This window comes from Microtus ochrogaster, unplaced genomic scaffold (genome assembly GCF_000317375.1).
Source record: "Microtus ochrogaster isolate Prairie Vole_2 unplaced genomic scaffold, MicOch1.0 UNK1, whole genome shotgun sequence".
Classification (NCBI taxonomy): Eukaryota; Metazoa; Chordata; class Mammalia; order Rodentia; family Cricetidae; genus Microtus; species Microtus ochrogaster.
In genome coordinates this window covers 2,524,289-2,551,432 of record NW_004949099.1, presented here as the reverse complement: position 1 = coordinate 2,551,432, position 27,144 = coordinate 2,524,289, and the positions used below count along the sequence as shown (strand labels likewise).

The 27,144-nt window shown below is 47.8% G+C and overlaps 1 protein-coding gene across 2 annotated transcripts in view; it reads left to right on the top strand.

Moving 5' to 3' along the window:
- Nucleotides 1-27,144, top strand: part of Eefsec (eukaryotic elongation factor, selenocysteine-tRNA specific) — a 220,970-nt gene that overhangs the window by 173,443 nt on the left and 20,383 nt on the right. For both annotated transcript variants that reach the window (XM_005364845.2, XM_026788278.1), the window contains exons 5-6: nt 10,731-11,390; nt 22,338-22,494. In XM_005364845.2, the coding sequence (XP_005364902.1) occupies nt 10,731-11,390; nt 22,338-22,494 (817 nt within the window). The remainder of the gene's footprint in view (nt 1-10,730; nt 11,391-22,337; nt 22,495-27,144) is intronic.

The window sequence follows — 27,144 nt, the reverse complement described above, 5'->3', positions numbered from 1 at the left end:
CCAATTTGTTTAATTCTGAGGCTGTGCTGACCCTCTTGATCACATCCATATGGGGGTCCCCCAATAACCACCAAAAAAATGAATGCTGGCCCTACTTTTCTGAAATCTGTTAATATGTCTGTGAGAAAATCCCTCTTATATTGTTCATGTATCCTTAGGATGGCACACAGAGAAAGGCAAATGGGACTTTGTCTCTTCAGAGTCCCACTCAGGATTAGTACCATCTAGTTTAGAGTTCACTGTCATGGCACACTGCAGCCCCTCCTTGCCCTTTTCTGTATCACACTTATAGTCATTGTCCTTCAAGACTCATTCAGATGCTACCACCATTCAACTGTCCCAGAACTGCCCTGTGTAGCCCTTGACATATCACACTTAAACCATATCACCTTCCCCAGTGAAGATGGAGCCCTAATTTTCTTCTCCATGTCCCAGAAGCTAGTGGAGGGGCTGCTGTGTGCTTCATTAAAGCCAAATGAGTAGTGAAGGCAAGTGGCACTGGATGTCCAGAACCGCAGAGCAAGTTTCCACAGCTGACCCAGGCTCTAGACTGGGGGGGTGAACTGACAGTACAGAAGGAAGAAGTAGAGGTTTTGGAACTTGAGCATAATGGGAGATATAGGGGAGAGGATGAGGCTGAGTACAAGGCCAATGAATGCTAGGTATGGGGTTGCCACAGTTGAAGAAGGAACTGAATACTGACTTGGGTGGTAAATAGTACAGGCTACCCCCAAGTACCTGATGGGTTCTGAAGGCTCACCTGTATAAGGGCATACAACCTCCATACATCTTCACAGGTTCCCACAGCCTGACCCTGCACCCCCATTCTATGGGAGATGAGAAGCCTTGGAGAAAAACAAGAATTGAGACCTTACCCAACCCTAGCATCCAGTGTCCAAAGAAGGCTCTGCCCCTTAGCCAAGCCCTCCTATCTTGTATACCATCATTCCACAGCTTTCCTGTAGCTGAGAGGCTGCACTGCTCACCACAGTGGTGTTCATGCCTCCTGCCTCAGTCTCTGTGGCACAAGGTATGGAATACTACCTGTTGGCCTGTGCAGATGGAAGCATTAGGCAGCACTATCTTCACCTCTTCCCTGGCAGTGGCAGTGCTCAGCAATCCTCTAGGTTTAGCTGATAGAGCAAATTCTCCGACACTATACAGTTGGAGGGGAGTAGCACTTCCCAGACCATCCCATCCATCTGTGACCATAAGCAACAAGCCCAGGCAGGGGAATCCAGGCCCACTGCCTTGTTGGATCTTGGGTCAATAATGGCAAGAAAAGAAATGAGAGCAGTGTGATGAAGACAGAGGAACAGGAGTATTGGTTGTTTTACTCTTTTGGGGGGTCTGCAACCCAGCTCCCAAATGAATCACACACGGAGGCTTATTTTTTTCTTATAAATGGCCAGCCTTGACTGTTGCTTGCCAGCTTTTTTAAACAATTATCCCATCTACCTTTTGCCTCTGGGTTTTTTGCTTTTCTTACTTCTGTATGTCATACTTTCACTCTTACTCCGTGGCTGGGTGGCTGGATGGTTGGCTGACTGGCCTGCCCCTAGTGTCCCACTCTCCTTGTTCTCTTGTTCCTTCTTTCTCCCAGACTACTCCTTCTATATCTTCTCTCTGCCTACCAGCTCCCCCTGTCCTTGCTCCTGCCTTGCTTTTGGCCATTCAGTTCTTTATTAGATCATCAGGTGTTCTAGACAGGCAAAGAGTCACAGCTTCACAGAGTTAAACAAATGCAACGTAAACTAAAGGAACATACCTAAAAATAATATTCTACAACAGAGGAGCAACAAGAGCGTGTCTTTACCCAGTTAATTGGCACTGTTGGACCTCCTGAGACCAGTGAGACCCAGACTGCTATCAAAAGTGACTTGTAAGTCTAGGTCAGTTTCATATTCAACCTCATGCTATTCTTTGAAGTGGGTAAAAGAAAGTGTCGTCTGTCCAGCAATCTCCAGAAATGGAAATACCACTTTACTCTCCAAGTGTTGGTCTGTAGAACAATGGATAACAAGGGTAGCCAGCTTTACAACCTTGGAGTAGCCTCTGGTTGGCACCAATGTGAGTCTGAACTTCTTAGTTCTGAGGGATGTCTGCATGTTAGGCAAGCACTCTGCCACTGAACTATATGCCCACCTCTCAGAGTTCATCATCAAATGGTGATGACTCCAAACAGCCTTCCTCATATGTTCTTTTTCTCAGTTCTCTTTATTATAACTTTAGCCTTACAATAGAAAAAACAAAATAGCTGCATGATATGTCATGTTGCTCATGGTTTGGAGGGCCAGCCCTTAGTCTTAGGGTGCTGGAGTACCTAATCTGTACCTCTTTTCAAGCCTGAACTTTTGCCCAACTGCCTTCTGACACTGGGTGGTGGGTGTGGCCTGAGATGCAGGCTTTCCATGCATGAGTTGGCTCTCAAGCTTTCTTCTGTGTACTGGGGCTACTCACTGCTGTGGGTAACTGGGGTCTGGGAGACTCATGCAAGTGTACCTGATACTGGTCTTTGATGAAGATAGGGTAGCCCCAGAACTGAGGAACCGTTCCTGTCCACCTAAGATTTAAATGCACATGTTGTTCATTGCCAAGGCCCAGGGACCCAGATGTGGCCACCCTTGCTGCTCTATTATGCAGAGGGCCTCTGGCCACCAAGAGGACAGCTGGTCCCCTTAGGTTACCTCATATGGATTCTTTACTCCAAACCCAGCAGCCACTAAACACAATTAAAGCACAGTTGCATAGAAGACAGAAGAATCTAATGTTGATGTAATTCAGTTTAAAGTTTTATGGGATGACAAATACTAGGGGTGGCTTGGAGGAGGAAGAAGGCTTCCTAGAGGCCCCTTGTCACTTTTACGGTCCCCCTTTGTTAGAGCCACTGGGAGGCTAATGGGCAGAGTGAATTTGTGACGTTGACATGGAGAGACATGACCAGGGCCATGTCAGGGATCAGTGATTAGTGCCCAGTGAAGTAAATGCATTCATTTTAAGAGCTGGTGTGGCATGGAGGACCCCAGGAGGCAGCAGTACACAGACATACTAGAAGTTACAGCTGTTTTAAGCGTTTCCTGAGGTAGGTGTTAGAGTCATTTGTATACAGAGTGAGGCAGATGGAGAGAGCTGGAAAAGGAGGGAATTGCTGTGGGCCAGCTAATAAGGACCTGGCACCAGTGGAACTGAGCAGGTAGTGATACAGCTTGGCCTCACAGACAGACTGAAGGCAAACCTGCTGCTTCCCTTCATCTTGGAATATCTGGGAATATTCCCCTTCCTCTAGGCATGTGTCTCTCTGACTCCCTCCCAATGGACAACTAATCTTTTATTTAAGGTCTGATGGGATTTTTCCATAAAGTAGAGCCCTCTAGTTAAAACCATTTCTAGTATTGTGGAGGGCCCACGAAGAGAGAACCTAGGCCAGGTGGAGGAATGGCCTCAACTATCAAGTGCTTCTAGAAAAATCCCTGGTCTTATTCCTGAAAGCTATGTAGGGCAAAGTGAGATCATGCACAGACCTTCTCATTTTCTCCTTCCCTTGATGAGGACTGAACTGGGCTGTCTCTTAACAGGGTTCTTTGTTTTGTTTTTAATTAGTTTTTATTTGTGGTACTTGGGAGTAGGACAAATGAGAAGCCTTTTGGAGGGCCTTTTTCCTGGTGATGGGGATGACACATTAAGGCAACAACAAACACTGGACTTGCCTGTCAGACTGTCAAGAGTAACAGACATAGCCAGGCATGATGGCAGACACCTTTAGTCCCAGCACTTAGGAGACAGACAGGCAGATCTGTGAGCTATATGCTGGCCTAATCTACATAGTGAGTTTCAGGACAGGCGAGGCTACAGAGAAAACCTCGTCTTGAAAAATAAAAAACCAACCAACTAAAAGCAACAGACCTACAGCCCAGGTGAGTATGTAAGAAAGAGACTTCCTTGCATTGTTGGTAGGAACATAGCTGGCCCAAAGCAGTCTGTGAGATCTGATGAAACCAGAAGCATACCCACTATGCTAGAGAAACTGTATTTGTATGCAGGCTGAAGCTAGTAACACAGAAGCTAGTAACCCTTGTGAATATCAATAAAGGTGGGGATAAATGGCTTGGTGGGGAGATGGCTTAGTACGTAAAGAGCTTGTAGACCTGAGTTCTGATCCACACTGATATAGATATAGATATAGATATAGATATAGATATAGATCCATATCCATATCCATATCCATATCCATATCCAGTACATGGAGCGAGGGTGCAGATCCCTGAGGCTGCTGATCATTCTAACTCAATTAGTGAGAAACATGTCTTGCGTAAGGTGAAAAGCAGTGAGGAAGATACTTTTATGTTGACCTCTGGCCTCCACTAGTGTATACCACACACACCAAGATAACATATATAGATACATGTTATGTGTTTATGTATTCTGCTATGAATAAATGTCAAAAATACAATGCTGAGGGAGAGCCAGTATAAACAGTGATACCATGCCTTCATATATACTGACAAGTATGCATACTACCCAGGAACACGTGCTTGGATGTAAATGTATAAAACAGGACACACTGAATTCATGAGGGTAGTTGCTGCAAGTCAGTCAAGAGGGGAATAGAATTGGGATTTTAGTCGGCGCCTGGCAGAGGAACACAGGTGATATCACATCACTTGATTCTCTGTTTTTGAATGGCTTTAATTTCTCTAAAAATAAGTGGTTAGAATGGAATGCCCCAGGCTGACCTGCATTTTGCTCCCCAGCCCAACCTTGGCCAGCAGGGATGCCCCCCAGCAGCCCCCAGAGGCTCATATGTGCTGTCCTCACACACAGCCCTGAGTTTGCCTTTTTGTGTGTGTGATGAGATTAAATGCATTAGGGAGAGGAAAATGTCTTATCTGTACACAGCCTTGCTCGAAGAAGAGGGAGAAATAAGAGCAGCCAAATTGAAACCTTATTAAACAAAATTGGTTAGGTCTGATGGAGCCCAACCTAGACTGATCTTTAAAAGCTTATTTCATTTTTCCCCTCTAGTCTGAACCTCTTTGAATTGAAGTAACTGATCCTGCTGTTGTAAGCTCATTAGCGTCAGACCCGTGTGTCTCTTTTCTGCCCCAATTTACATTTTATTAAGTCACAGCAAAGCTGTGCCATGCTGACCTCAGCCAAGGCACAGGCTCATTTCCAGAGTGAAGTTGGGTAAGGCTGATCCAGTTTCCTCATCGTGGTACCACCACTCCAGAAATTGATTCGTGTCACAAAGTCTGTTCAGCTTGATCTGGGCAGCTGCACAAGCACCTGTGGATTGTGCAGAAAGCTGAGGGCCTTAAATACGGCTGCTCCTCCAAAGAGCATACTGTGTCTATCAGACTCACTAGGCAAGGGGCTGCCATGATCCTGCTGTACTTCTGTCTTAAAGCCCTCTGTATGGGATTACACTCATCCTACATGTAGCTCTGGTATTAGTACCTAACTTCGCAGGCCTCAGTGTCCTAGTCTATGTAGTGAGACCACCATTTTCAAGCTAGAAGACTCTTGCATGAGAGTTGCATAAGCACACCTACAGTTCCTCTATCTGCACACTAGCAGATGTGAGTTTTCCAGACTGTTTCCCTGGAAAACAGTGCAGTAGAGGACTAGGAGTATATCAGTCAGGCTTCTCTGGAGAAAAAAGAACTGATAGAGTAACTATATATTTATAATTAATAAGGCTGTGGTCCAGCTACTTCAGTGGAAGATCCAAAAATCCAATAGTTGGCTCGGTCCAGAACTGGATGTCTCAGGTGCTCTTCAGTATATGCTGACATCCTGAAGAAGCAGTATCTAATGCCAGTGAAGGAATGAACTTGCCAGCAAGAGCAAGGGCAAACAGGCAAAGAGCACAAGCTTCCTTCTTCTCTGCCCTTTATATAGGTGCCACCAGAAGATGTGACCCAGATTAAAGGTGGGTCTTCCCATCTCAAAAAGTCAGGATTAAAGGTGGAAATGATTCAGTTAAGAAAAATCCCTCACAGGTGTACCCAACCACTTGGGTTTTAGTTAATTCAGATGTAATCACACTCACAGCCAAGATTAGCTATCATAAGATGTGGTAGAGAGCTTGCATGAGGACCTGGGTTCAAGCCTCAGCACCAAATGAACCAGATATGGAGGCACATGCTTGTAATTCTGGCACTTGAAAGATAGATGCAGGAATATCAGAAGTTCAGGGTTTTTATCCTCTGCATAGTGAGTTCAGAGCCAGCCTTGGCTACACAAGACTATTTTTAAAAAAAACTTTTTTTAATTAAAAAAAGTAGTGCGAGACCCAACCCAGTTGTTCCAGACAGTGGCTTTGTATACAACCTTCAGAAAACTAAGTTGCAGATACTTGAGAGCTGGAGGAAGTATGTCAGGCAGCAGGCTCTGTGTCCTCTCTTCCATGAAGGTAGCAAAATGCACCTGCAATGCAAACTGGGTGCTGGGGCAGTGCAGCTGAGAAAACCATCAGGCTTAGTTTGCATGAGATTATTGCCACCCTTTGCCAGGGCAGACAGCATGGTGGCTCAGAGAGAGAGAGAGAGTTTGTGGAGAGGTAGGCCTGGCTGTGTCTGCTAGCACTTCTAAGGCTTTCAAGGCAAGTCTTACTTTCTCAGCTACTTCCTCACCCACCAGAGGGCCTTGGTGGGTTTGGGAAAGTTGTGGTGGTATGCAGTCACCTCTAGAACTTTGGACACGTATGCTCTGTGGACAGCATACTGCTGCCCAATCTGCGCTCAGTTCCAGTGGCCTGGGCTTTGGGTTCTGCTCAGCTACTCAGGAGAGGAGACTGAGTGTCAGGCCTGCCTTGCAGTCCTGGCATTTATTGTCCCAAGTCTCAACCTATTTGCTTTGTGACCTTGGAGACATCACAAACCTCTGTTTCTTCATCCATAAAATTGAATGTAAAAATATTGACCTGCCTCATAGGGTTTTTATGTAGAATAACTGACCCAGATGATGGTAAAGCTTCTTTGTTAATGAGAAAGGACCAAAGTGCTTAGCAAGCACAAACTTGAGTTTTAGAAAATTGTTTGCCTGCTTGATATATTCCTCCCCCTCTCTTCCTCACTGAGTTTGCACCTTCTTTCCACAGCAGGGCTGAGGTTGGGGCATAGAGCCTCCTTGTGCAATCCTGCTCAGAGTACAGCAGTGTCCCAGCCCTATCACCTAGCCTCTGTGCATTCTAACTCCAGAGAACCAGGACAGGGCCTACCATAGATGGGCCATGACAAGGCCAGGCTGGACCTACCTAGAAAGGCAACAGGGGTATAGCTGTGTGAACACAGCAAGAACTAGCATACACATTTCACCTAAGGTCTGGGAATGTAGAGCTATTATTTTGAGATATTTTCTCTCTCTGCACCTCCCCACAGTCATGCAATTAACTCATGCATTAGTTGAAGATTTAATTCTGGCTCCCATATCCAGGTAGCAGATTCATAGACTCAATAATGTTGGTTTCTTGCCTAGATCCTGGCTCTGAACTTACATGTGAAAGAAATGTAGCAGACATGTTGAGCAATACACATGTGCTAGCTCATTCTGCATTGTGTGAGGAATGTTTGGTGGTCCTTGAGTGAGTGGATAGTCTCACAAAACTAGAAATGAGTGAGAGGAAGGAAGGTGTGTTTCTGTTCTGTTAGTGTCTAGGTCAGCCCTCTATTCATAGCCTCCATAGACTGCAAGCTCCCTGGTGACTGGTGATTCTGTCTGCATGTGCCATGGAGAGCCAAAGTAGTGGTGTGCCGCCTGTCCCCTTCTTTATCTACTTCACAATTTCCTGTCTCGGCCCTTGGAATCTTGATCTTCAGTTATTTTCCTCTCTGCTCTTATGCCCTCGCAAGGCATTCTTTATTATTTCAGTCCTGAGAACTTGAGCCTGTTGAAAGGAGAGCATGCTGTGAGGGAAACCCGCCTGGCGCTGGGTGGGAGCAGCAAGCAATGCTAAGAAATCTAGCAGTGCTAGACTATATAGCAGCTGGTCTCGCACCCTGATGGTAGAAGTGTCTGTCTGCACCTACAGAACTGATCATTCCTGGACCCTGAAGTCCTGCTATAGGATCCGAGTCCTTGAGAGCCCATCTTGCATCTAGGTACCAGGTCATGTGAGAGGAGAGGCATCATAGCCGTTCCAGCAATAATCACAAGCACTGCAGATAAGTGTGAACAGGAGCCCAACTCACACTAAGTGTAAGGCTATGGCAGGCAGTCCCCTGCCAGTGAGCTGCAGGGTTCTCAGTACCTTATCTACAGTGCACTCCTTTAAAAAGCCCCGCCCCTCACACAGGCAGTGTGATTGGCAACTTGTACTGCACGCGTTATAAGCCTGCACACAGTCATGTGTAAGGGAAAGGAGAGGGAATGAATACATGCAGCACATTTGCAGGGAGTGCACAGTAGGATCAAGGACTGGTGACATTGGCGTGGGGGGGGGGCAGTTACTGATAGGCCTACAGTGGGTGTTCACTGCCTTAGAGTTTAACCCACCTTGCAGAAGTGGTGACTGCCCTGTATAGCAGGATCAGGATCAGAGTGTGCAGCTTTGCTTGGGGTGCATATAGGGAAACCCTTCCCAAAGTGCCCTGGGTGCTAGGGATACCAAGAACTTGTCAAGAAGAAGAAACCTAAGCCGGAAGGGAATCATGGCAAAGCACAGGACATTCAGAATTACTGTGTGAGGACTCATTCAAGAGTCCTCTAGCTGTGGCTTGTGACTTATGGGTGTGCTATACACATGGGATGCAGAGGGTGTGTAGTTGGGCTGTATGAAGAGTATTACTGAAGATTGGGGGACTCCACCTTCTACAGAGTGTTTTCTAGGTGCCTGAGGACCTGAGGAGTATGGCAGCCTACCCATATAAAGGGGCCCTCGGTTGACTGAAGGCCTTCCTGCCCCTGAGAGCTGTGGGTGAGGGTATAAAGGTCACAAGGAATAAGACTGGAGCCATGGAAGAAGCTGTGACACCCTTTCCTCCTCAGATCTGCTGTAGAGGGCTGACCCAGGGACAGGCAGGGATTCAAGTACATTTAGGGTAGATGTTCTGAGTTAATAGTCTTCAGGACCCCGCCCCCATCACCCACTGCCTCCTGGGCCACCTCAGAGAAGGCTTGCATTTCCCTTTGATTGATCTGGGCTGCAGCTTTTGACACTGCTTCTCACTTTCTCTGCCCTCTGACCCTGTGGGTAGGGAGTTAATGATCTTTAAACAAACACTTGAGTTTGATACCCTGGTGAAAGGCTCTGAGTCCCAGTGCCACCAGCACAGCATTCGCCTTGTGTCCAGAAGGAAAAGTGTGGGTGCCTGCCTCTGGCCCCGGTGGCAGGGATGTTTGTAACCAAATCATAAAAATCCAGGCTGATTCTGGTCCTCTCGCTGAGTTTTCTGAAATGGGTTTCGTGAACTCTGCTTTGTTCAACTGAAACTGTTTGATGGCATCTTGTGTTGGAGGCATAGGAGGAATGCCACCGTCTTGGGCTCTGTTTGTATCTGCTCCTGATTTGCAGACTGTGAAGGCAGAAGCCTGCTCTGTGTGGAGTCAAAAGTTACCTTTCAGAAACTGAGATAAGATCACATTGCCCATTTAGGTAACTCCGCATGATATGCATGGCGCCTAGGCCTTGACCTTTAGCCTGCAACTGCCCTCCTGCCTCTTTATTAACTGTTTAGCTTCACAGGAGACTCCATCTCTGGGCCTGGCCCTTACTGGTGCCTCTGCCTAGAGCTATCTTGCTCTGGATCTTCACAGGCCTCACTCAGGGGCTGCCTCGGCAGTGCTCCTCTCCCTGCCTGTGTAAAACCAGAGCCTTCCCCACCCTGGGCCATGTTATGTTTCTCATGGCTCATGCACCTACATTGTAGAATTGTGCTTTAGTAAATATCAATATACGTTTTCATGAATTAACTTATGCTATACAAAATAACAACATATCTGCATGGCCTGTGTAGATAATTTTTCTTGTTTCTAGATATTAAGCTGTTTGAAACAGAGCTGATTCTGGTCCTTCCCCTGGAATAGAGCCTGGCACATGTTAGGCACAGGGAACATGTCAAATAACCAGAGGAAGACCCTTCTCAGGCAGACACAAGCTACACAGTGGGGTTTCATGGGTAAGGAAAGGCAGAAGAGCGGGCTACTCAGGAATTAGGGACAAGTCCTGCCCTCAGTCACAGACTCCATAGCCTGTCATCTGACCTGAGTTTTCAAAGCAAATGGCACACTGGTAGGCTGAGGAACTAGGTGTCAAGGGCTATGCAGAGGGCTAAAATGCGCTGGAATGGCTGATAAAAAGGAGGAAGCCGGAGGGTGTAGATCCTGGATGAAGCAGCTTCCAAGGAACAGAGGGAACTGGAGTGACCACTGTTCTTGTGCTGGCACAGGGATGAGATTTGGAAAGTGGCCTAACGTGGGCCTTGGCTCTCTCTCTTTTTTTTTTTTTTTTTTCTTCCTGGAAATCGCTCTGTAGACCAGGCTGGCTTCTAACTCACAGAGATCCACCTACCTCTGCCTCCTGAGTACTAGGATTAAAGATGCATGCTGCCACCAGTCCTTAACTCTTGGGGGTGCTGCTTTCTTTGCCCAAAGAGGTCTGACTAAACCCTGTCCTCCCTTCTACTGTTTGCCTAGACCCACACCAGGACTGGGGATGGGTAGGCAGAATCACCCCAGCCCCAGCTTCAGGGCTTGTGATTTTACATGTTCTCTCTCTTGCTCCTGATCAGGTGGTGAAGAAAGTGAAGTCCATGCAGATGTTCCACACACCCGTCACCTCTGCCATGCAAGGAGATCGACTGGGCATCTGTGTCACCCAGTTTGACCCCAAGCTGCTGGAACGTGGGCTGGTGTGTGCACCTGAGTCTCTGCACACCATTCACGCAGCCCTCATCTCTGTGGAAAAGATCCCTTACTTTCGGGGGCCCCTGCAGACTAAAGCCAAGTTCCATATCACAGTGGGCCATGAGACAGTCATGGGCCGCATGCTGTTCTTTAGCCCTGCTCCTGACAGTTTTGACCTGGAGCCCAAACTTGATTTCTTTGACCTCTCCCGAGAATACCTCTTTCAAGAGCAGTACCTGTGCAAAGACTCCATGCCCACAGCCACAGAAGGTGGTGATGAGGTGGACATGAAAGCAGGCCACACCCCAGGGGGCCAGTGCCCCAGGCAACAATGGGCCCTGGTGGAATTTGAGAAGCCAGTTACCTGCCCCCGACTATGCTTGGTGATTGGCTCCAGGTTGGATGCTGACATTCATACCAACACATGCCGGCTGGCCTTCCATGGTGTCTTGCTACAAGGACTGGAAGATAAGAACTACACAGAGAGCTTCCTGCCAGCACTGAGGGTATACAAGCTGAAACACAAACATGGTCTTGTAGAGCGGGTAAGCTCAACCCTTGGGTTCCTTCCTCTCCTTGCTCAGTACTAGGCCCAAGTGTGGGCTGGGACCAGAGTCAAAAGTCCTCAGGTTTTAAACTAGATAGTTTAGGCCAGAGTACAGGGCGGCCTGAGTGCTTCCCATCATGCCCTCACAGAGCTGGACTATAGCCAGAGCCTCCAGGTTAGCAGACTGGCCTCTCCCAAAGCCCCCTGTCTTTGCTGGACCCTGGACTCCATGCAACTGGCTCCTGCCAGGCCAAGCCCAGATTCTCACTAGTAGGAGTACCTAGGCACAGTCCAGGTCTACTTTGCCTACAGGGTAGGAAAGGGCTAGTGGTTTCATAGATATAAGGAACAAGAGGAGAAGAGACCAGAAAAGTCACTGGCTTCCTGATCGCCTTGGGGTCACTATGACTAGACAAAGCTCTGGGATGCAGGCCAGTCATTGGAGTCTGTACAATGTGGTACCTTTCCTGAAGTTCCATAGAATCCAGACCTAGAATGAAGGGCTCCTGAGGGTTCAGGCCTCACTATCGTGTCTACCTGGCCCTCTGGCTATACCACAGGGCTTGGTAGCTGTGTATGGTCCCAGGGTGTACCTAGGCTCCCACCAAATCAGCATGAAGGCAGCCCCTCCTCTCCATCTTGTTGCAGCGGCTAGTACAAAGCCTGACCCTTGTGTAGTACACACCTGTAGGATACAGGCACACACTTCTGGGACTCTTTTTCTAATTCGTGGGTATTTGCTAGCGCTCTCTGCCTTCCCTGCTTCTTCTGCTCGATCAGTCCCACAGCTAAGGACCTTGGCCTGGGTGAGTTCCATCCACCTCAGCACAGCAGAGATGCTTCTGCAGATGTGGTGATAAAGTGCACGGAGCTGTTCATCCAGCTTGATTTATTAGTAGCATTATGGGGTGTAATTATTCTGTAGTAAAGTATCTATCAGAGAATAATGTCTTCTTGGTATGGCTCCAGATCTAATTGTTCTCCCTCAGGCCTGTCACTTCCCCTAGAGAACGGGAAGAACTAGTGAGGAGCAAGAAAACACATTGTTGAATTGACCCTGGCCTCCCAAGAACAACAGAAAGGTCTGGAGACATGCTGATCTGTGTCCTGTCACTAGTCAAGGGCAGCCCAGGGCCACCAGCCTTTTCATACTTAGTCCAGGGAGGCATCAGACCATAGACTTGCAGTTACAGGATCAGATCCCATATAGGCAGTTGTGAGAGTCACAGGCTTCTCCAGCCACCAGGGATGACTGTTTGGTCTCAGTGGGCACATCCATCTGAATGTAGACAGTCCTGACCTCACAGGCATGAAGCATGCACCTTTACATTTGAGAACTGCTTTAAAATGAAGCCAGAGTAGTATAGTTCCCGAGTGCTCAGCAAGCTTGTTCTGAGGGGCAGCTATGTTATTCTAATGGAACTGAACCCAGAGGGATAGGGAAAAAGTGTGTGTGTGTGTGTGTGTGTGTGTGTGTGTGTGTGTGTGTGTGTGTGTGTGTATACACATCAGGGGATCAATCATGTACTCCCAGTCCAAGAATGAAGGCCTGAAAGGTCTCTGGAAAGCGGGAGTCCTTGTTGAACAGCTGAAAACTTGAGTCTTGTGTCTACAGCAATAGGGTAGTGATAGACATGCTGACTCAAGCTTGTACACATGGGTAGTCTTTGCAAGGCAAAAAAAATATCCTGAACTCTCATCCTTGGCTGTGCTGGCTGACTACAGACATTCCTAGGTGTGCCTCTGCCAAAAAAGTTTCTGGGTGGTCAGGTCATCTTACAAAGGTTAAATCTGATATCCTAGGCAGATCTCTATCCTATGCTCTGCAGCACCGGACAGACTTTGTGTCCTATGAACACTCAGTCAGCTTAGGTACCTGAGATATCCTATGTTGCTAGTGAAGAGACATCCTACCTTCATAGGTAGGTGTGAGTGAATACTTACCATCTGAGCATGGATGAAGGCATCTGGACCTTCTTTTCCTGCGCTTGTAAAGGTGTCATCTTTCGTAGTCAGCTTTGTGAACTTCATATGTTATGTCAGTCCTTGGATACACAAGAAGGAGGCATAGATCACCCTCACAGTAGAGGCTGAAATTGAAATAGAAGCAGGGTCAAACATAATGTTAATCAAGGTCCTGCAGCCAGTGCTTGGCACCCAGGAGATGCTAATTTTGGGGGCACACAGTCTCTGCTGTGCTTGCTCTACTGCCTATAGATGTGCCTAAATGCATGGGTGTTCTTCAGAGTAAGTAGAACCTATACCCATCCTGAGCAACAGTTCTTACTCCAAATCTAGTCATCCTAAGTAAGCTTATATTCTTTGGATACTTTTTTTTTTTCACCAGGTGCAGTCAAACACAATTTAACTAACTTACCATTAGTAAATAGCTCTCTTTGCTTGGCTAACAGATGAGCCACCCAGAAACTTTGATACCAGCTTCATTCCCATTTTTAATTATTTTGAATCTACAGTGATGGAATATACTATTTTAAATTTTCTCATTTTTCTAATCATTGCTTTTATATGAGTTAAGAATATTGTAATGTTAGGGTATGTTGAGTTAACATAAATAATTGCAAGCTCAGGGCTTTGCCAGTGGGGCTCAATAAGATGATACCCCGCACCCCATTGAGCCTCCACAATTCACCCTTTCATCTGTTTCCATATGAGAGGTCTACACTACTAACAGAAATCACTAGCACTCCAAAGGCAGAGGCAGGAGAATCTCTGTGAGTTCAAGACAACCTAGTCTACATAGGGAGTTCCAGGGCAGCCTGAACTACATAGAAAAGTTTGCAAAGGTGAAATAAAGTATCATTCTCCTCTAAAGCAGAGATTATATGATTTCCTTCCAAAGAGTACAGGATAGAAAGTAAAAGGTTGAGAAACTTTGCAAACCTGTCTCAAGAAAACAAACAAACAAATCTCTAGATGGGGGTGGGGGGTGGGGGAATGGACTGTCGGCCATCAATGTTCCTGCAGTTGCAATCCCCTAATGCCTTGTTCAGTCTGCGCCTCAATTGCTTCCCTGCTAGTAAGGTCCAGAAACAGTGGGGAGCTGCACCTAAATATGGTTGTGTTCAAATAAACTTTCCATTAGTGCACACTAAAGTTTAACTTTCACTTAGTTTTCATGTGTCATGAAATATTCTTTTTTAAAAAATGTTTTTCAGCTCATTAGGCAAAAAGCTATTCTTAACTCACAAGCCATCTAAGAACAGGTCTAGGCAAAGTCTGACCCTCTGGTCAGTTTGCTGTTCCTTGTCTATGTGGTAAACAGCTCTTGCCAAGGCATGATCTTGCTGTGAGGGAATCCTGGTCACAGCTACAGCTGACCAGCTTTGCTTGCTCCACAGCCCCAGGAATTGGGCCATGGTGTAGAGGCTCACAGAGGTAAGGGAATCTGTAGTGTCACTCAGGAGAAGAAAGGGAAGTCTGAAGGGCCAGAAGCTCTCTGGAGATGCTCCACAGGTCTGCCTATCTGGCAGTAGGCTAGCACGTAGGGAGTGGGGGATCACTTAAAGGTGTACTGTTTGAGAGGAAAATACAAAATATGAATCAGATTTTGAGCACAGAGTAAGAATGAATGGAACGGAAGTGTTGGAAAAATGCTTATCCACAGAAGGAAAACCGAAATGAACTTGATAAACCAACAAAAATAAGAAAAACAAGAACAGTGCTAAAACACGATAACAAAGATACAGAAGACAGAATTAAGAAGTACTTACCATACCAAATAAATGCCAACTATAAAGACAAACTAATATATAGGGTTAAAACACAAACTCTACTGGCATGCTGTGTCTAAGAAGCAAGGGTAAAAATAAAGAATGCCAGTAGCTAAGCAGAAAGACCACATGAGTGGGCAGTCACCTTTAACAGAGGAGGGCCAGGTACAGATATGAAGCAAAGTAACAGGCACAGTTACAGACCTGGACTAGATACATTAAAAGTAAAACCCAGCAGGAATCCAGGGAGATGGGGTGTGGATTTTCAGGTGAAATGTCTGGCCTCCCTTAGGGCATATGTAAATAAAAAATGTTATGTTCATAATAGTGTAGATTTGTAAAGATCTGGCAGAAATTATGAGTTGCTAAGGGTATGTCACAGCTAAGCAGAACTGTTGGGCTTGTCCTCAACAGGCTGCTAGTGCATACAGATTTAGACACATAGCCAGAGGCCAGAAAAGTGGATCTTCCTGGGCCAGCAGGGACAGAAGCCCATGGATGGGGTGAAAAACTGAGTCAGGAGAGGGGAAGCAGAACTCCACTTATGGTGGAGCCAGCACCGAAGAGTACAACCTAAAGAGCAACTGGCCAGACATGGGAGAACATGGAAGGTTCTAGGAGCTCCTTCTGTGACACAAAGAGGCCAACCAGTGTCTGAGTCTGACCCTGAGCCACTGGGGAAGCCCTCAGCCAGACCACCCAGCCAGCATCCAGTGAACAGAGTCAGGGCTGGGTGGGCTTGGGAACGGAGCAGCTTTGGTTCCCAGGGCTGGAATCACCTCAGAGCCAGACCTAGAGAAGCTGTCCTGTGGAGGAGGCCTCAGCCATTGTCTTGCCTGCCTTTCCACAGCCTATGACTCAAGGCTTACTGACCCAGTTTATCGGGATCCCAAGAACTTCCAGGTTTGACAGAACCTGCTTCATGGGTCCACATTTCTCCTCCCTAGCAGTTCTGCCTTCCTTGGCATCAAGAAAGAAGTGAGACAGGTGAGATTTGGTGCCCAGAAGCACCTACCTACGTGCCCAATGCATCCTAACTGTTGCTATACTCAGGACACCAGCCCTCTGACTTCCAGCACCATCTTCTTGCCTCACTGTGGTTCTCAACATCTGGCAGCTCACACAGCCCCACACAACTAATGGTGCACTGGAGAAAGGTTCTGCCAACTCTTAATACATGTTCTCTTTAAATCTAGAACCCATACAAGAGCCAGAGAACTGTGCACAGCACTAAAGTGGGCCCCAGGGTATGGCAAGTGGATGAAGAACATGAAACAAACATGGAAAGTGCTAGTACTTTGCCAGCCAGAAGGTGGCCCTTGTTAAGCCCTGTGCATCGTGACCGTGGCTCACATAAGCATTGCTCATGGCACACATCCCTGGGTCCAGGCTGAGTAGTGGCAAGAAGCTGCCCCCACTGTGGTGGGAGGGGGTCAGACCAGGCATACTGGCTACTGCAGGTCTGGCCCCATGGCGCCAATCAGAAAGGCCTCAGGCTGGACTTGAGGAGCCTGAGGCATGGACCCAACCAAGTGTAAACATACAGACGCCACCAAGAACACTGGCCAGCTTTGAAGTCTGACCAGCACCGCCTCAGGCTCCTGGCTCGTATAGCTCCACTACTGATGGTTTGTTAAGTCTGCCCAAGGCTTAACAAGGGATCCTACCACCTGTTTCTTCCTGAGCAGGAGGGACAGCCAGGCCTGGAGGTTCTGTACAAGTCATCTGCAGCACCCCAACCCCTGGAGGAAGTTGCTTCCTGTTCTTTCAGTCTGTCATACTGTTCTTGTCGACAGGCTCCCAGCCAACAGGGTGGAGGCCGAGGACCCTTGGACACATGGGTCCTAGGAGACCGAGGTTTAGAAGGTCCACTGCAACCGAGTGCTCTAAGCACTAGCCCCAACCTCTGCCTGCTTTCCAGGGTCAGAGTCCGATCACTGGAGCCCAGCTCCACTTCTCAGCACTTTGGCAATTGCATTCATGTTCAGAAGTAGATGCAGGGTCAGGTGGCTGGAAACCGTAGAAAGCTAGTCTGGAAACTAGAACTGAATTGGGGCCCCAACTAGCATGGCTATGGCTTCTCTGTAAGAATACTGTGGTGGGGGCTGGAGAGATGGCTCAGCGGTTAAGAGTATTGCCTGCTCTTCCAAAGGTCCTGAGTTCAATTCCCAGCAACCACATGGTGGGTCACAACCATCTGTAATGGGAACCGGTGCCCTCTTCTGGCCTGCTGGCATATACACAGACAGAATATTGTATACATAATAAATAAATAAATATTTAAAAAAAAAAAAAAAAAAGAATACTGTGGTGGGGAGTTGAGAAGGCCAAGTGGCTGGCACATAGTGCTCTAAAATACTCATCTCCTTTTCCCCATGGAGGGCAGCTGGCAGGGAGTCATCACATAGAACCTCTGTAGCTCCAACATAGGTTTTATCCAAGAGAGACTCAAGTGATGGCTGCACATATACAAAAGGTAAGGAATGTCCAGAGAGGAAGGAGGCCTGGCCTGAGGAAAACAACCTTACAAGCCTGAGAGCCTGTGGTGAGCAGAGCTGTATTGCTACCATCCCGGGCAGCCCAGGTCTCGGGTTCTGAGCCTCTGGAGCATATTTGATGAGGTGAGACCATCACAGGCTAACTTATTGTCCCAGGGTTGACACCGGGCATATGATCATGGTGTTCACTGCTCACAGACTTTGGTGCCAGAAACCTGTCTCATCCCTGCAGCAGCCTCGAGAAGCAGAGAACTGTGTCTGGTTTTACAGAAGCAGAGCCTGAGGCACAGCAGGGTGAATTGGCTTGCCTGGGTGCTATCGTGGTGAGGCAAGAACCAGCCCCATCCCATGGGTTACCCTAGAGCCTCTGCTTTTCCACCAGGCCATGCTGCTTGGGAGGAGGAGAAAGAGGACAGTGTTTTCTGCTGACATGCAAAGAGCACACCATTATGGTTGTCGGTGTCAGTGACTTCAGGTGGACTGGAAGAGGTGACACCTGAATAGCAAGGAGCCCCTTGCTCCTGAGACTGCTGGTCCCTGTCTTCTCCCAGGATACTGTCCAGAGTGGAAGGGAGAAGTAGAGACTGGGGTACCCTGCTGACTATGAATGCTGAGTGTGATCCTGCCCTCCTTCCTGTCCAGAAGTTCTGACAACTGCATCTAGGGTTTCTAGGTATGTTAGATCACCTGCCCCACATGTCCCTCCATCCCCCACTTCAGTGTGACATTCACTAATGCAGAGTCTGTTCTAATGGTCATTCTGCTGTCAAGTCTGGTGTTCTGGCCAGTATCAGTGTCCTAACCCTAACAACATATGTTATGAAAATACTGGGGTTCAGAGAAGTCCCCTGCCTCAAGCCATGATGCCATAAGAGACAGGGACAGAACTCAAGCAACTAGAGCCATTTCTCTTCTGGAGACAGGGGGTCTTCTCCCTTCACTCTAGTGGAGAGCCTGGCTCAACTCTCTTCATAGTGACTTCCCTTCCTGCACGATAAACTAAGTTGAAGCTTCAGAACTTGGGCAATTCCCAAGCTTCATCCTGGGAACCAAGCCCTGGAAGAGAGACACATGTAATGACATAATTATGTGCACCAGCAGCCAAGTCCCTGCTCAAAAGCTGGGGACAATGGGGACTCTCCTGGCATGGCAGCAAGAGCCTGGACGTGGATACACAGCTGTAACTGCTGAGAGAGCTTGATCCCTCCAGCAACCACTTGCGGGTAGATGAAGCAAATTACTCATGCAAGCAGTGAAAGTCCCCACTTGAGCTATTGTGACCGCTGGCCTGTGTTCAGCATTGTCCCCAGGAACAAGGCTACCAGCAAACCCCACAGGCATTGCCTTCAGTTTGACATGGTGATTGATTCAGAATCCAAGCCCTCCAACTGCTCTGGCAGTGCTTTCCTTGTGGTGTACTGGTGTCTGCTCTCTGTGGTCTCCTCTCACTGCAAGAGTCTGTGAATTGGACCACTGGGCTTCTTTGATGTGTTCTGGGTTGAGTGCTATACCATGGGCAGCTAGACAGGGCAGCCTGAAAGGGTGCTAGTCTCTAGATCTCATTACGTTGCCAGTTCTACCTTCCATCCCTGCCTCCTCCCTCTAGAACACTTGTGGAAAGTAGAGTCCCTGACAGTAGATAGGGACCATCTCCTCTACTGTGGCAGGGTTTTCCCTGAGCTGGGGCAAGCAGGGTTGGGGCCTCTCAGTCCCCCTGGGCTAGGCTTCCAGCACCACTGAGTCAGACAGTTAGCATAGGCCCAAGACATCAGAGAAAACCATGCTGGACTCATTCACAGCAGAGACATCTCCCCTGCCCCTTGGGTCTTGTGAAAAGTAGACAAAACAACCCCCGCTTGGGCTCTGAGCAGCATGAGAGGCACCCACCTGACAGTCTGTGGTGAAATGGACTTGATGGCTTCCTCTGCTCTCCAGCACTGTCCTCAGGAGTAAGCACACTCATAGTGCCACCCTAGGTCACCCTCAGTCTCCTGTGTCAGGCTGACACAATGCAAAGATTACTCAGTCTTTTGTGTAAAGTCTTTTATGACCACTCAGTTATGTTAAGTGATAGTAAGAGCTGTAAGCAGGCATGGCCACCAGTGTCCAGGGAATGCACAGGAACCTGGGGGTTGAACTCAGTCTCCACCCTTCCTGGGCTTAATCTACACTTGGGAATGAAGACTCAGAGGACACAATGAACCTACTTGGTGCTAGTATGTCTCCTGACCAGGCCATAAAACAAGAAACCAGGAATGACAGACACCCTTCTTTTGGATTTAAAATCCTTTTAGCTGCCACTCTTGCCATAGCAGATCTGAAGCCAGCCAGCAAGATGGAGCCCCTGGAGCCTCTGGTGAAGCCACAAAGGGCCCACTAGTCCTACACTTTACCTGGATTCTTAAAACAACACTGTGGTCCTGGGCATGGTGTCACATGTCTTTAATACCAGCACTCAGGAGGCAAAAGAGAATCTGCAGGTGCTTATGGGTTGAATTTGTTATTGGTTTGGTCTCAGTAATGAACTTTTGGGGGGTGGGTTGTTTGTTTGTTTCCTGAATCAGGGTCTCACTATGTAGCTCTGGCTGTCCTGGAACTTGCTCTGTGGACCAGACTGGCCTTGAACTCACAGAGATTCACCTGCCTTAGCCTCCTGAGTGCTGGGATTAAAACCGTGTGACACCACTGCCTAGCCAAACTTAATTTTTTAAAGACAGGGTCTGACTAGTAGTATATAGTCTGGGCTGACCTTGAACTTTCTAAGCACCCCACATTCTCCTTGAACACATGATTATCCTGTCTCAGCCTTCCTGAGATCTGGAATCACAGGCACATGCCACCATGCCCTACTGTTGATGCTTTTTAAAAGATGCTTTCAAAGTGAACTATGAGCTCTTGGTCCAAAGACTACCTTTCTTATTTCTTGGACAAAGTGATGCTGGAGGGAGTCTGAGTCTCAGGTGTATCTGTCCCAGTGAGCGTCGGCATCCTGGTCGTACAGGAGGGAGCTATATCATGCCGGCTGCTGGTCTGCGTTTCAGCATAGACTTTGTAAAGGGCCTGGCAGGCCCGGGCCAGATCTCTGTGTGCTGCTCCTCCAGTCTGACTCCTTAGGTAGGATGAAGTCTCTGTGTAACAGTTCTGACTGTCCTGGAACTCTTTTTGTAGACCAGGCTGGCCTCGAACTCAAAGATCCACCTGCCCTGCCTCCCAAGTGCTGGGATTGAAGGTGTGTGCCACCACCACCTGGATAGGCCCAGCTTTCCTAAAGCCTGATCAGTGGAACTTCCTGGATACCAATGAGCAGAAGGCTAGCACTCCTGGCTCAGAGGGCCAAGTAGGTAGACCCACCCTTAAGAGCAGGGGCTGCCCTGGGGGAGCTTGCTGGAGCTATCTCAGAGGGAAAGGAGGATTTGCTCTGTGGGAAAGAGGCTTGTGAGTTACAGAGGGCTGCACAAGTGGAGACTGTAATTCTTATCATTGTTTGTATCCAATTCATCAATCACCAGGAGAGAAGGAATGCGGTCCCTTTTATCTACTGCTGTGAATCAAGGAGAATAAGATATGCTTTTCCAAAGGTTTTTAGGGTAAATGAGACAGTTTCTACTTTTCAAAACAATCCATCTAGGGTGCTTGGCCAGATCCAGGCATCTTTAGTAGCAGTGAGATGTTTCTGCATCTTAGCAGGAGACAGTCCAGTGGCCCAGGGCATATACCTCAGAAGGAACCAGCCACTCGAAGTGACTGCAAGAGACTGTATTCTACTTGTGGCTATCAAGAAAGAATAGGTGTGCCTGCTTAGAGTGGAAGACAAATAATTACCTGTTTATTTTAATTTTTTGTTTTGGTTTGGGTTTGGTTTTTTTTGGGGGTGTGTATTCAAGACAAGGTTTCCTCGTGTAGCCCTGACTGTCCTAGAACTTGCTCTGTAGACCATACTAGCCTCAAATTCACAGGGATCTGCCTGCCTCTGCCTCCCATGGTGAGATTAAAGGCGTGTAGCACCACCACCTAGCTTAATTTTTAATTTTAATTTTGAGCAGATTAATTCATTCATTTCAAAGATCAGAATGTAGGAAAAATATATAGTGGAAAATTCAAGCACTCCATGCCCTGCCCCTGAGGCAGCAGCTTCTTCTGATTTCATGTACCCCCTCCTGCACACAGCTTTGCTGATGCCAACTCAGGGCCCCGTGTCCTTCATACCTTTTCCTCTTTGTGGTCAGTGTGGCCAGTGGGAGCCATGTACCATTTTTCTGCATGTAGGCTGGGACTTGGATTGATCCAAGGCCTGTGTTACTGGACACTAGTAGTGAGTAGTCTGTATGCTGTCATTTCCCACCTGGATAGGCATATCTAAAGGACATTTTCCCAGAAGCAGCATGCATGCCTGAGAGGTCTGTGAATGCATTTTCTATAGCAGTTGCCAGAATGAGGAGCACTTCTTATAGTAGGGTCTGACTTAGAGGCTGAGTACAGCATTGCAGAGTGGGTTGGAGAGGACAAAACCAGCCAGGTAGAGGAGGAGTCTCACTTCCAGCTGTGATGAAGCTCTAATTGACAAGATTCTGGCAGGCTAGGTACAAATACAGCCAGGCTGTGCCCACCTCATACACAATGATGTAAACAGAGTAAACAGGTGGGCACAGCACTTTACCACCCCAGAGCCAGTTCTCCGCATGCACTACTAATGCCTCCTCTCCTATGTGGGGACAGGTAATGGATGACTACAGTGTGATTGGACGCTCCCTGTTCAAAAAGGAGACCAACATCCAGCTCTTTGTGGGGCTTAAGGTGCAGCTGTCCACAGGGGAGCAAGGCGTCATCGACAGTGCCTTCGGCCAGAGTGGCAAGTTCAAGATCCACATTCCTGGTGAGTGCAATTGCATCTGTGCAGAGTGTGGGAGAAGTGGCAGGCCTGCACACAGTCAGGACAGCATTGCTTGTGAGTCTTAGCTTCTGGCTAAGAAGCCAGCATGAGCCCTGAGAGGGTCTGGATGGGGCAAGGTCAGGCATGGTTGAATATTATCCCACTGTTTACTGTTTTGGACATACCTCAGCTTCCTTGTGAAGTAGGCATTGATCTTACAGAAAGCTCAAGAGAGGAGGGAAGGGAGAGCCTGACAGAGCTGGCACAGCACCACGGTCCCCAGTAGGTTTAAGCAAATTTGTAGAGATCATAGGCCTAGGGCCATATGCATAGCTGGGTCAGGGTATACCAACTTCTAGAAGTGGAACCTCTGTTCCTTCCATGTAGTCATCCCTTAGGTCATGTGTGTATTTATATGAGCTGCATTTTATTGAAGCCAACTGTATATCAGGCCAGTGCTTGGTACTAGAGGGATGGAGGTTGTTGTGAGCTTTTAAGTATACAAAGACAGTGTAAGACAAGTGCACAGGTCTGAGCTGGGGTATGCAAGGTGTGGGAGGAGTGGCCATCCAAAGTGGGGGTACACTGGTATGGGAGTTGATGCAAGTGTAAGATAGGGGTGTTTGAGAGCTGTAGGTCTGAGGATCCTAAGTGGGAGAGATCTGAGGGTGTGTGTGGGGGGGGGTCATTACTGGGTTGTGAGGGCTCTACGTCTGAGGTGATGTACTAAGTATACATGGGCTGGAGGTCATTGCCCGGAGTATACTGGGAGGTTGAACAGGTAGTACACAGATTACAGGCAGTAACCTTATGGCACCCGAGGAACTGAGGGCTCTGTTTGTAGTAAGTAATACATTATGATCCTCAGACTTTTACCCCCACATACTTTGTATTGTGTCAATTTTCAGCTGAACAAAGTTGAAGTATTTACAGGGACCCATCTCTGACAGCACACAGAATTCATATAGCTCTCTCTAATTTTTTTTGGCTAAATCAGCCCTGATTCAGGCCAGGAAATAGGGCTCATTGGCCACACCTCGGGTAAGGCTAGGAGACCCAGAAGCCACAGATAACATTCCCCTCTCACAAAGGAAGGCAGCTTGCCCTCCCTCCCTCCCTCCCTCTCTCTCTCTCCCCTCCCCCCTTTATGGGGCTAGGAAGCAACAGGTAGGCCCACAGAACAGAGAAGGACCACTCTCTTGTACAGCCAGCTGCATACACAGTGCCAATTCTCTATCTACTCTGCAGTGCTTTTTAAGTCCCTACTGTGTCATCCCTGTGCTAGGCTCTGGGACTACCAAAGTGAACACAGCTGGAGTGACTTGTTCAGGGTGCTTGAAGATGGTAAACTTCTCATCAGGCACCCCAACAGTTCCACAACATCACCGGTTGAACTGTTCACAGCTCTGGAAGTCTGGAGCTGGGAATCCAAGATCAGAGAATGGGCAAGGCTAGTCTCTCTTTGGCTTACCAATGTCCTTTCTCTTTGTGTCTTTGCATAGCCATTTCTCTGTATCTGTCTTAATCTTGTGTAGACACCAGTTTATTAGAACTTATCATTAACAATCTCATTGTAAGTATTACCACTTTTGGGTATATACCCAAAGGATGCTCAATTGTGCCACAAGGACATATGTTCAGCTATGTTCATAGCAGCTTTGTTTGTCATAGCCAGAATCAAGAAACAACCTAAATGCCCCTCGACTGAAGAATGGATAAGGAAAGTGTGGCACATTTACAGAATGGAGTACTACACAGCAGAAAACAATAACATCTTGAATTTTGCAAGAAAATGGATGGAGCTAGAAAACATTATTTTGAGTGAGGTAACCCAGACACAGAAAGATAATTATCACATGTACTCACTCATAGGTGGTTTTTAAACATAAAGCAAAGAAAGCCAGCCTACAAACCACAATCCCAGAGAACTTAGACAACAATGAAGACACTAAGAGAGACTTACATAGATCTAATCTACATGGGAAATAGAAAGTAGAAAAAGACAAGATCTCCTGAGTAAATTGGGAACATGGGAACCTCCGGAGAGGGTTGAAGGGGGGAAGAGAGAAGCAGGGAGGGGAGCAGAGAAAAATGTAGAGCTCAATAAATATCAATTTAAAAAAATTAAAAAAAACAACCTCATTGTAACTTGATCTCTTTAAAGGCTGAGGGACCTGGGGATCTGTTTGTTTGTATGAGTGTAGGGACACTTGGTTAGCCTGCAGCAGGTGTGAAGACAGACCATGTGTAGGTGTCCATGTGTTTGCACTGCCACTAGCCATGTTAATGCTGAGCAGGAAGGTATGTGGTGTTGTAACATCTCACAGCAAGGCTCCTGACTGAATCTGAGGATTGGAAGGTTTCCTGAAAAGGTGACATGGCTCCCAAGACTGTGCCCATTGGCATGCAGCAGACAATGCGTCCTGTCATGGCATCAGTGCCCATGATGACTGGTGTTAAACAGGTAAAGTCGGAGCCTGGGATCCAGTCTCACCTATGTGCCACAGCCAGGTTCATGGTCACTGGTAGATCACAGCTCATCAGTGGGCCACAGGAATGTGTAGAGAGGGCATCTGATACCTTTGGAAGTCAAGGCCAAGGCCTGAGCCAGCCAACCACACAAGGGAGAGACTGGCTGGACATGTCCTACCCTCAATGTGCTTATGGAGATAAACCAAGAGGGAGGAACTGCTGCTTCCTCAAAACTTCATGCATAATCCCCTCCTGTGTTCCAGCTATGGCCTGTGTCTTGGGGACCCCTGAACCCAGGACACTGGTTTTAGTTCCTTCCCAGGAGCAGTATGGTATAGAAGACTTCAGGGCTAGCTTCTGAGGGTTCATGGGATAGGAGGCATGACCCTCCCATTCCAGAGGAGAATGGGAGGTGATGAGGAAGTTCCCCAGGCAGCAGAAGGAAGAAAATCACCATCCAGGATAGAAGGAACAGAGAGTGCTAAGTCACAGAGACTGGGCAGAGTGCACCACAATTTGAGAATGTTGAATAATAACAGAGCGTAATAGTCATTGAACATTGTGCAGTGTGGGACATTGTTCTAAATGCTTTCTCTGTATAGCCGTTTACTTTGGTGTGTTCAAAATGCTAGTTTTGGAACAGCTTTTAAGCAGTGTTACTTCTGTCCCCCAGCAAGGTCTTACTGGAAGACAGATAGTGGTAGAAGCCCCAGTATACTCCCTACTGCTCACTCTCTGTCCCAGCCTAGAGGCTTGTCCCTGGGTGGGGAAAAGAAGTAACTTGTACTTGGCATCTGGTCTTACCAAAAACTGGCAATCTTGACTTTGGGTCTGGGTCCTTTTGTCATGGGGATGCCCTGTGCACTGAGAGTACTTTCCAGTACCCCCAGTCTCTTCTCCCTGGGTGCCAGTACTCTGCCACAGTCTGCACAGTACTGGGGCACATAGTCTTCCACCTGATGTCTCAGGGCACATTCAAAAATGGGTTTCAAAAAAAATTAATTAATTAATTAAAAAATGGGTTTCCCTGTGCAGAGCTATGTACTCAGCAACATTAACACAGATACTTGACTCATTCACAGAGAGCCTCAGTGGTTCAGTTATTGGCCAGGGGTGTTGCTAGCCAAAGACGACCTCTGCCAGTCACACGCCAGGAATGCAAAGGGAGGGACAGAATAGTATGCCCTGAATCGACCATTGCTGGTACTGGACACAAGCCTTTACCAGAGACATGTTACAGAAATCAGTTTTCCGTCTTGTAGCAGCCCTCCCTCTGGGGTGGGCTTTCAGAGAAGCTGTTATGCACTTCAGATCTGACGATAAGACAGTGTTTCCATCTTGGAAGTTAGACAGGTACTGGGCCCTCCCTGCTAAAGCAGAGTTCTCAACATGGTGTCTACAGGACAGTGCCAAACAGTCAACATACGGCATGTTGGCAGTAGCTACTGCACCTATAAATGTCATCTTTGTCATTTCTTGGGCTCCTTCCTGTTGGGGTACCTGAGTAGGCCAAGAGGTGAAACGGTCACATCCTCAGCAGTCCCTAGGCTGAGTGAGCATTCTACCACAACTCTCACAGAGTCTACAGGTGACATGGTGAACTTGCCAGGTCAAGTGGCTTACCTCTTTCCTGACTGAGAAAGGGAGGGACTTTGTTAGGTCTAGCATGTCTGGGCCCAGCAGAGCTCAACTGGATGCTGAGAACTGGAGCTGCAGTGGGACACGAGGCCAACCAAGCAGCTGGGGTGTGTGCCTGAACTACCACTGCCCAGCAATGAATCAGGTCCCCTGACTCCAGTGGGTCTGGGACAAGGGGCTGTGTTGTGCATTGGTGTTCATTTAGGGCTCAGAGGAGAGATGGCTACGTGACTGGCAAAGAGCTCTTCCCTCCATGGTACAACTGCCTGCAGCAGAGGCTATAGCTCCAACCCCAGGCCCTCCATTCAGGATCCACCCACTCAGTTCCTCTTCTCTCTATGTCAGTCTGTGCAGGGAGCCAGAAGAATGCCAGTGTCCTGGTCTTAAGCCAGATTTCACTGGACTCATAGATTATGGTAGCCTGAAAAACTGGGGAAACATAAAGTTGCCTATAGTCTCCTCATCTCAGGCATAAGGGCTTTTGTTTATATTTCCTTCTGCCTGTGAGTGCAGTGTGGGGGGGGGGGGGGGGGGGGGGGGGGG